The sequence below is a fragment of the Spinacia oleracea genome, chromosome 1 (assembly GCF_020520425.1).
Source record: "Spinacia oleracea cultivar Varoflay chromosome 1, BTI_SOV_V1, whole genome shotgun sequence".
Taxonomy (NCBI): domain Eukaryota; kingdom Viridiplantae; phylum Streptophyta; class Magnoliopsida; order Caryophyllales; family Amaranthaceae; genus Spinacia; species Spinacia oleracea.
Genome location: NC_079487.1, coordinates 69,966,407 through 69,977,675, shown reverse-complemented (window position 1 = coordinate 69,977,675; position 11,269 = coordinate 69,966,407). Strand labels below are relative to the sequence as shown.

Here is an 11,269-nt window from a genome sequence, read left to right as displayed (position 1 = left end):
TTACAAATGCATCACATAAAATTAGTGAATCAAATTAGATGGGAACAATACTTTTTAAAGAATATATTTTAGCCATAATAATAAATACAATAACAGAACTACAAGCCAATTTAATTATTCCATCATTGATTTCATCAAAGAGGAAAACAATGAGAGGAACTCAGAACTCTCTAGTCAGTAAATATGGTACAAAAGTGTTGGGTCATGGTGTTGATAATAACACAGGCAAATATGACTTGCAGGCCTATGAACAAATGGGGTTGGCATGCTGTTCTTGCAAATAACTTGGTGCCAGCCATTTTACAAAGCTACTCCTGATTAATGAGTTAAATAACCTGTCATTCTCTTGGGCGGGCCAGCCAAAGGGAACTTAAAGCGCGCAACCTAGAGAAATAATCATGAATTGCTAAAAGCGCACGAGCTGATTGCCGTGTCGTCAATATCCGGTGCATTTGTTGTAGCGTTTGTTGCCGTAGGTTATCAGCCTGCAAGATAACAAATTAATTCAAATTCTGGCGTCAGTAGCCTCATAGGTTACAACCAAAAAAAACTTCCTGCAACTTACAGAACAACTGCACCAGGATTAATAACAAATGAAAAGATTCAGGGATCACGCGTCAACAATGGTAGAGTTCCTATCTCCAACCAAGAGGTTGCTGCGATTCTCACCTTGTGGTTTGCTTCTGTAATACCCACCACATTTCTGGATATTATTAGCTTTTCTGGATACTCCCTCCGCCCCTAAAAGATTGCCCCAATTTCCTTTCCAGTATGTCTCTTTGAGTGTGTCCCATACTATTTATAGTATGTGGTCCTCACATGTCTCCTCTCACATTTTATTATTTAATGAGCAAAAAGACAAAACTACCAACCATTTGCTTTTCTTTTGCCTTCTTTCTTAATAAAGTGAAAAATGTTGTATAGGGCAATCTTTTAGGGACGGAGGGAGTATACATCCGTGATGATATAAATGTTGGGCTAAAATAGTTTAATTGGGCTTAAAAGGGAAGGGGGAAAAAAAAAAGCAAATTGAAATTTTGGGACTGGACTGGATTTGAACTCATGAAATTTTGTTTAATTTGGATTTGGACTTGAAAGTCTAATCCAGTTCATCGATTGAGACAAAGAAATCACTTGAAGAGCGAGTATAACTCACAGGGTCAATTTCATATAAAAGAACCTAGTGCGATAAATATGACTTATGAGTACATCCTAGACATATGTTTGAACTACCCATCTACAATTTCTTTCAGCAAATGAACTTTTCAAAGTTCAAAATTCCTCGATCAATCACATCATTCAAGTATCTAACAAGCACAGTTGATCAGCAAGTAGGGGCTAACTTATAAAAATGTCCAACCCTTAAGTTAAACTTCCAAAGGGGAATCTAAATACAACAGATCTGGAAACATTGAAGAATGAAGACCCTAAAAGTGAACGGCCACCATGGCACCACCAACCTTCCTTAGCTTCCAAGTGTTACTCCTTCGTATGTAACACTTTATCCCAGTACTTTTAACAAGGTTCTCACAAATAACAGGGGGGGGGGGGGGGAGGGGGGATCCTGATCCCTTTCATTGTCTTCACCAAAGCATCAATCCTCAGCAGGGGTTTTATAGGAAGGTCGTTTCTATCCAATCCATGTGTTTCCTTGGAAAAACCAACGCAAATACAAATCTCAAATTGAAAATACAAATCTCAAATTGAACAAATCAACTGCAAACCAATCATCCTACTATTTTGAAGCAATTCAGTAGTAAATGGCAGCCCCTGACAAACCCTTAATCTGTAACAAATTGTGATCCTACTCATTGACAAGCAAAGGTAGCTGGGAAGACATTAATCCATTCCAATCCAACTCCAAAAACATCAGATATGAATTTAACTTTTTTCAATGACCAACAAGCTTAACTTACTAAGCTAATTCTTCACCATGAAGGAGCCACTGAAAATTGTACACAAGCTGATAGGCTACTCGGTAAAAGTAAAACTACTTGAAAATCGATTAAATGTTGGAAAGGTAGTTGCAAGCTAAAAGCCAGATAAGCTAGCTAACTAATTGCATTATAATTGTTTTGTAAAACTTGCTGTTGAACTAACTGAAAACTATTAAACATTTACATATGTTTACTTATATTAATATCAATATAACTGAAATTCACTTAAAGTAGAAAGTAGTTTAACATTTTGTCCAACTTTAGCCCGCTTGAATTTTTTTCAGAATCTTGGCAAGCACCTCCAAATAAATAATCTAGCTGAGAAAGTCAGCTAGCCAATCATATATGCCAACCAAAGTTGCATGCGGAACACAGCTACAGTTTAAGTAGAGAAATCATGGGAGGTGGGAATACAAGAGAATTGAAAAAGAGAAGGGGGGGGGGGGGGGGGGGAAGTGGGGATGTCTACGTGGATTTGGGAATGTGTTTTTTATGGAGGGAATGTGTTACTTCCTTTGTTTTTCTTAATTGCACCATTTGGGTTGGGCACAAATATTAAGAAAAATAGTAAGCATGTGATAACAAACAAAAGAAAGAGAAGAAGTTAGGTACCAATGGCAAATATGAAATGTGAGTAAGGGTAAAGTGAGTATTTGGTGTGTGAACACACCAAAAAGCATGTGAAAACATGCCATAAAAGAAAATGGTACAATTAATATGTAACTTCCATAAAAAGAAAATGGTGCAATAAAAAGAAACGAAGAAAGTATAAAAATAAGGTCGGCTAGAAGATACAACTTGGGTTCTGGGAAATGGTTCCTTGAATCAGTTGAATGTAAATAATATCCTGTACTAGCATCATGAGCCTCCTAATCAAACCGGGTGCAAGGTCAATGATTTAGCTCAAGATAGGAATAATCGCAAGGCATTCTTGAGGTAGGCTAAGAAACGGATTAGCAGGATAATAATATTCATTTCGCGTATTAAGTTATTTCATGTTAAACAAGTAGATTTTCTGGTTTTTTCAAAACGGTTAATATTTCCTTTTCTAGTAATTTATATTGTTTTTAGATTTCTGCCTTTCTACATGTTTTTTTTTGTAGTAAAAAAGCATACAACCATATTTCTTATGAGAAAATTAGAAAACTACTTTTTATAATTATCTGTGATATTCATTACCCCGTCTATTATACTCCATATAACGTATTTAAACGACAATTATAATGTTCAAAAATCCACATTTTATTGGAGCCCCCAATAAAGTATTCTAGCTCTCCCAACGCCTTCCACCCTTCATTCAGCATATACAACACCACATATCACATACGGCGGGAAAGATTGATTTTAACTGTTCCATTTGCAGTAAATAACTACACTCCGTGATACTATAAGCAAAACTTAAAATTCCAACTTGAATAGAAAGTTACCTGGCGAATAAACCCTTCAAGAGTACCGAGTTTTCCCATAGCCATAGCCATTTGACCCATATAATTTGCAACATTTCCAGATGAACCCGATGAACCAAGAGAACCACTCGACAAAGTTTCTGCCAGTGATTGCTGCAGTTGCTCCATTCCCTGAGACAATGCATCTTCAGCCTGTTGTGAAGTCTGCTGCAAGTTTTGAATATTAATCACTTGCTGTTCTGTCAGAGGCTCCAGTTGGTTCACAAGTAGCTGCAGAGTAAAGCTTCAATTTAAAATGTAACATCATAAAATTGTAAAATGTAAATCACGACTTCTTTAACAGAAAGTGCAATAGTGTTCACACTCCACACATTTCTCAAAATAATGAACTTGAAACTAAGAGAAATCATTAAACACCCAATTACAGAACGAATAGCTCAAGAAGCTCCAAAATCAATTACAATTTGGGTCCGCCAAACAATTAGCACCAAGTATTTTAAAAATCATATATTAACCTATCAGCACCTATGAACTATATACCTATATCATAAACCAAATTACACTGTAACAGTTTGTTCGGTCTCTAAGATCATGTTTAGAAAAATTAACGGACATATAGAAAATAAGAAAAGGGCTTCAAAAAATGAAGTCGGAGGTTGATCTATTATTCTCTTAATGTCCCTCTTTAACTACAAATAATATAGATACAATTACCAGCGATGACTCACCTTAAGAAGCTCAGAAGAACGGAAGCCCCCTAGCCACAAAAAACACCTTTCAGCCGGTGTTTTCCACATACCCGATAAAAGATGAAAAACATCGGTCTTGGCAGCATTGCCCTTGAGCCTGAAAATATCCTCATAATGTGCCACGACACTATCAACAATGACTCGAAGTTCAGCATCACCAGCATGAGCGTTTACTGCTGCTCTTAACTCGTTGATTTGACGGTTTTGCTCTTCCAACCAGCGTGAATATTCTACATCAAAGGCCATTGCTCCTGCTGATGACAGGACTGACATGGTAAGTTATTCTGTACAGTTAATAAGATAATGAATACCTTAAGTGGAAAGAACACCTTATGCAATCTGAAAAAAGATAATGAGCCATATGTGCTACCTCATGGGCCGTCATGGTACAACAATAAATGAGTTGCTTTCCCAGACAACGTCTCCTCTGTTTCTCTAGTTTGATTAAATAAGCAAAAAACTTTGATGTATGCATAACATCTACTTGAGTCGTCCCTTCTTTACTTTCCCATACACCAAAGTTCACTTTATTAAGGCTTGGTCAAAAAGAAAAAAGCAAACGGGTTGGTATTTTGTCTTTTTGTGAGTTTTCAATGGGAAAATTTACCACATACTTCCTCTGTTCTTTTTCAAAAGACACAATTATTTAGGCACGTTTGCCAATGGACGATTTCAAACATTAATATCTTCAATCATGGATAAGAAAAAATTATAAAAAGTTGATATTTAAAAAATATTTATTGAGACGAATCTAATAAGACCTCACACGACTATGTTTTTTCTTAAATATAAATCACAAAAGGAAGTCAAAGGAGTTTGTGTGAATTGTCCAAACCTCAATCGTGTCATGTAAATAAGAACGGAGGAAGTATTATGGGGCAAACTCAAAGGGACACCCCCAAAGAGGAATACAGGGCAAAAAAGGGGACGGGGGTAGTAATAAGATATCAAGTGTATTTCTTCTATCTTAATCGGAAGCTTTTGTAATATCACACACGAGGGGTTATTTGTTGGTTTTGCCCAGTTATTAATTACTTTATTATTTTCAGATGATAAAAGGTATAAATAGCGCGTAAATAATTTCCTGCCAGAGAGAAGTTGAGATCCATATTGCGACAACTTATCAGGGAAAAAAAAATTCCTGCCAGAGAGAAGTTGAGATCCATATTGAGCTCTGACGATCTGACCCACATAGACACATGATATTCTTCAATAAATAAATAACTTCAATGCATATCCGCTCCACGACAATAAATCGAGTGTGTTGTGTGTAATGATCTAAAACTTCTGGAGTTATACCTACGTATCCCAACATAGCTCTTCTTTTTCGAGCCTAACTTAGGGAAAGATATAAAGGGCTTGATTCTTATGGGCAAATCACTCAGAATATGAGGTATCATACTTAAAATTGGAGGGCCCACCTGGTATTTTGCCACATCTACCAAAACGGAATATCATGTGAGGAAGATTGATAAAACTGAAAGAGTTGTGGCACCAGTCAATGTACCGAACCATAACCGTTTTGACACTTATCCAGTAAATACCTTCCTGAAATAAGATAACATAGAAATAGAAGAAAACTTACCATTTCCACCAGTTGAATGAGCTTGATCCCCTGAGCTTGAAATAAAAATTCCCTAAAGTTGGAAAAGTAAGCACAACAATGCAATTATCAACTGGTATGAAGATCACAGCTTCCGGGAGAGAGAGAGGAAAAAAGTAGACAATAAATCTAACCTGTTGTCGTGCTCGTTGGAGCTCCTGCTCAAGTTGAGTCAGCTTTAGTCTGCTACTTTCCAGCTGTTGCACATAGGCCTACTTCCAACAAAGAAAAAGGGAGGGAAAGAAAAGAAGGATAATACAAGAGCATGTTAAAGACCAAAAAAAACAAGCCGAAACTGAGCTGATTTTTTCTTATTAGCTTTATGACTTCTTTTTTCCCCACATGGAATCCTTCTCCAGCTTATTCGATTGATTACTTAAATGAAGAAAACAAATTAAAGAATTAACAACCAACAAAGCACATGCAAGAAACAAAATTAGATAACTTACTTTTTTCCTCAGCCGGCTTTTCCTTGCTGCCTCACGGTTCTGAGCAAGTCTTCGTAGAGTCTACAATAATAAATCCTTAAAGATGTTACAAAAATGAAGCTACATAATGTCAAATTGCATGAAAAGAGAACGGTGAACAGCTTCTAACCTTCTGATCTTTAGTCTCCTTCGATCTGTCACTCGAATCAGAAGCAGCATGAGTTGATGGAACGATATCAAACTGCACAATAAGCGTCCGCAATATTATGCCACAAGGCATTAGTTACATTATCAATAAATATAACTATCCGATAATGAGTCTGATCTTCACATAGAGTGCATTCGAACTTCCCCAAATTCAACAAAAGATATTAGAAAATTAGAGGGGAAAGGGCTAATGTTCCCTACAAGAAAGCTTTTAACCATTCCACCATTAACAAATATCATAAAGATGATGAGAGATTACCCTCTTGTTTCTTTCATCTGTGTCTGCATCTGTTGAAATATCAGTCATTGGGCTACCATCTGCCATATCAGACTCTCTCCAACTTTCCAAACTACCACAAGAAATAGAAACCAGAATCTTCTGTAAACTGCTTTGTGACTGAGTACCAGAAGGATTTATATTAAGAAAACTCGATGCCTGTAGCATAAAGAAATTTTTTAATCAAATAAATATTAAAGAGACACAATAAGCCAGCAAACAAACACATAGATGCATATGAACAAACAAAAAACTCATCAACTTTGCTCTGAGTGTGTATCACAAATACAAATACGGGCACTGCAACTTTCCTATGTTCGGACATCCAATACTAAGAAAGAGGAAAATCAGAACAAGAAAAATCCTGAAAGCTCAAGTTTCACCTTATTAATAGAGATGCTATGAAAAGGATCAGGTGGAAGTGTGGAACAACTTGGCCTCTTGATTTTTGAATTAATCACAGGGTCTGCAATAAAGCATATTTACTAGTTTGGATAGAGTAAAATGGAGAAAAGGGTGGGGAAAAGAAAGTGAGGGAATCATCCTCTCTTGTTTGGATAATACTTCGGGGGAAGGAAAGGAAGGGAACTGGAGGGATCAATTCCCTTTTCTTTAATAAACCAAATCCTTCAAATGTTGGAAAGGTTTCGAAGGAAAATGCATGCCTGAATCTTCCCTTCCCTCACCTTCCTTTCTTTTCTCTATCCTTCCCTCCCTTTCCTTAGTTAATTATCATCCGAACAAAGTGTAAATGAAAAACTGCATAACCAAATCTCAATTCTCAAGCAACTACCATGGAGTCGTTCTGTAGATGCTAAACCTAAACATTACTGACACTAAGATTTCCATGAAGAATCCTATCCCCAAACAGAAGTGCAAATATTTATCTTTACTTTATAAGATGTCAACATTTAAATAATGTCATACAGTTTACCAAACATGACAGAAAAAGAAAATCACTATTGCTAATAGACTGGAACATTAACCCGCAATTGCTTCAAGGAAAGAAAAAAGAGCACTATAGCGGAAATGATAAGTTGAAACCAATGCATTAACAAACAAAAGAGTGACAATGTCAAAATTAGCCATATTTCACTTAATATATAATGCAAGGGTCCTGTGCTCGATCTTCTTGTAAATTTTACTATTCGTACGGAGCATTAATTAAATTGTTTTCTACTATTTATAACATAAAACGGCGTCATCATGTACACATAAAATAATACAGAAAAATGATTCAATTATAATCCAACATAATTCAAGTATATAACTTATTCAGATAACTAACCAAGTACTTGTCAAAAATAAAAAATAAAACTAACAAAGTACTTCCTCTTTTAAAATAAGTTTAATTATAATTTCGCAAGGATAAAGTAGAAAAAAATCTGACAAAGATACAAGAAAAGTACAAACTAACTGATATTTCAAGATCATACATTGAGTCATTGATAGCCTCAAATGATCAAATGGACAACATAAGCAATAAAAAAGGATACCAGCTTTACTTAGGTACATCATCAACTAGTCTAATGAGATTATCCCTATTCAATAAGTTTACAACGTGCTCAAGTCCTAAAAATCAAACTGTAACATTTTTCTTTATTCTCTCTGAAAACAACTAGCAACTCAAAACCAAAGAGGAGCAAACAGATGTGTTTATTGTCCAAATACAACAGTTTTCTGCTAAATGAATGTTGTGTCAGAAATATATACTGCCTGGAATTCTTTTATTTAACACGGGAAATGCTGCCAGTAAACTTTTAAGTTGCAAAAAATATGATGGTAGGAGCGAATGAGGTTGGCTCAACATTTCAACTAGAAAAAGCAAGGTAGTGATCATGTATCCACAACTTACTATTGTAGAAAAAAAAAATACCCAATAAATGAGCTCTATACAAACTCACTTAGACATGCACGTTGAAAGCAGTCAATCGACAGTAAGGAAGGTAATAGCTTACTTCTAATACCTATAGTATTTTCCACCACTAATCCATTTGTTTGTTCCAAAACTCCAAAATAATGAAAGTAGTTGATTTTGGGGACAAAAACGGTTACTATGTTTATTCCTTTTTCAGCGTTTGTGAGGGAGCTACATGCCTACATGTTACCAATTAGATTAACAAGAAACATTGAACTCAACAAGCAAATTGGGGTAACCGTTGCTATTTTCCTTAATTGGGGTAGAGGAACCATTTTGATCATGGTTTTTTCTCCTAGCCACTTGGGACCCTCTCCCCGAGTATAACCAACTCATAATTTAACACAGGCATTGTATATTTGTATCAGTTGTATATGTAGGACTAGGTACCAAACACAAAACAATAAACTTCTACAACTACCACACCTTATCGATACAACGTTATCAAAGATCTGGATCCTAGACAATCAACTAATAGCAAATAGATACAATTGGAATATCTATTAAACTACATGTGAGCAAGTTCATAAGAAATGAGTTGAACAGAACACAGGTTTGGATTATCATTTGACTTGAAAAAGATCTCTAAGCAGTACATTTGAGCAAAAACCATTGCTGATTAAAAGAAAAGATAGAACCTTTCCAGACTCCAGATGAGATAGCTCTAGAAACATTTCACATTTATCTCACAAAAAAATGTAAATTAAAAAACTGTCTCCAGACATCTATTTGATTATATCCGAGACTACTTGCATCATTTCAGAGATCAAGAAATAAAGAACCATTAACACATAGCAGAACCATAAAATAGAACAGTAAAGTAAGAACTATAAGCCACTAAATTATGCTGAACGCAATGAAATTGCTCATATTTATGACGCAATAAAATCACATAGCCAAGTCATGGAGTTGAATCACATAAGATAGCCAGCTCATTGTCAATGAAAAGCAAGCACACTGCCATTAAGTATATAGAACAAGCCAATCTTAATAAAATTTCCCAATTAGAGTTGAGATTTCCTTTCGAAAAGAGGAACAGTAAAACAAATTCAACTCAAATAACTTGTAATTAGAGCAAAAGGCAGGTAAACAAATCTATACTATAAAAGTTCTAACAATCAAGGAGATAACAAGATAAGGGGAATGAATTTACAGTGTATTAGAGATTGGTAATGGAGGATAAAAACTCGGCAGCCAGTTCGTAGACACCTTCTAACTTCCACTCCAGTCCTCAGTCTTTGGCTCCCCATGAACCACCATCATTACCACCTCCAGTACCCCTTCTACTAACTCGGGATGAATAACCAATAAAATAGTACAACTCCTTCGAAAGTTCGAAGAGACAGAATCTTTAGCGCCCCAACAACACAAAAATGAATTCAAAAACTGCCCAAATGAAGAAAATAAAGTGATCACCCCAAAAACCAAACTAAAACTGACAAACCCAGTTCCCAAATCCCAAACCTCACAATTGAAGTCAGCAAAATACCCTAAAAAACCCTAATTCAGCAATACTATCTACCAGATCAAAGCCCACGAAGGCGAAGTTTGGGTCTGAAACAACTTACAATTAGCAATTACAAGAAATAATAGTTGAAACCCAATTCAGAAAAACAGCAATGAGAGAGAGAGAGATTTTGAAGCTTCAAAATATTGATTAGAATTACTACCAACTAATTCAAACTAACCCAACTCAATTTTATACAAGAACATCCAGAATCTGAAGTTGGAATCCAGTAAAATTGAGAATTTGAGCAAGACCCAGAAGCTAAAACTAAACCAAAAGTTTAAACGGGAGCAGAAAAGGAGGAGAAAGATGATGAAAAATAGAGCTGCCCAAGTGACGCAAGAGGCAAGAAGACTAGGAGAAATTCACAGTGTTCAGCTTTGACTTTTATGTGAATTGTAAAAAACGAAAAGCTCAAAATCAAGAAAATTAAAATAAGTTAAAAATGGATGCAAATTGTGTCAATACAGCTAAGCTTAACGCAGCCCACACCTGGGATTCTGATACTTTACTATAATTGTTGGATTAAGCTGAGATAAAGGGTAAGGAAGAAAGAGACGAGGGGAGACAGGGTGACGTTTGGATCATTCCAATCTCTAGACGTCCTCTAGTGGCTAACCCCCACATTTTAAGGGCTCGTGCGCATAAGTCATAGACTCGCAAGTATAACACACTTGTAAATTCTAACTAGTTCTTGTGCCCGTTCTACGAACGGTTTTTTTTTTCTTTGTTGTTTCCTCGTATTGGGTTGTTTATTGGTATTGGACTGATCCAATGTGTTTAGAGTGCATCACTAGTTGTTAGTTTTGTTTTTTATTTTGTCTTTATGTTTCTGTTGTTTCGGAGGCGCTGTTCTTGTAGTAGTGGGTAGATGTTGGTGAGTAAGTACTGATTCGAGGAGTATGGTTGCCGGGTGTTGTTGTATTACGTGGTAATGATTGTTTGTATACATATGTTAAGGTGGATGGTGTCTTTTGTGTTTTCCATGGGTTCATGAAATGATTAGTCAACGAATGCAAGTATGGTAAGCTATTGATGCATTAATTTAGAGGATACACCTAGGTACAATAATACAAACATTATTGACCATTTGTAAGATTATATCCTCTGATGTTGCATATGGTACTCAAAATTGTTAAATGGCCACTTAAAATGTTTGAATCCCTGTCTAGTGTTTGTTGAGAACTTAGGCTTGATTTCTCAGTGTTGTAAAAATGGAAAGAAAAGAGTGCTTGCA

The 11,269-nt window shown here is 35.8% G+C and overlaps 1 protein-coding gene across 2 annotated transcripts; it reads right to left on the bottom strand.

The window, feature by feature from the left end:
- LOC110797701 (transcription factor TGA2) lies at nt 1-10,623 on the bottom strand. 2 transcript variants are annotated; one of them, XM_022002806.2, is made up of 9 exons: nt 9,679-10,623; nt 6,590-6,766; nt 6,293-6,364; nt 6,145-6,204; nt 5,830-5,907; nt 5,678-5,729; nt 4,072-4,343; nt 3,365-3,613; nt 1-485 (listed from the first exon to the last, which is right to left on the bottom strand). In XM_022002806.2, exons 2-9 carry the CDS (start codon nt 6,653-6,655, stop codon nt 339-341), a joined length of 996 nt encoding a protein of 331 aa, XP_021858498.1. In that variant the 5' UTR covers nt 6,656-6,766; nt 9,679-10,623; the 3' UTR covers nt 1-338. The 2 variants fall into 2 exon arrangements, with proteins under 2 accessions (XP_021858498.1, XP_021858497.1); XM_022002805.2 differs by having other exon boundaries at nt 4,072-4,346; nt 9,679-10,605.
- Between the last annotated feature and the right edge of the window lie 646 nt (nt 10,624-11,269).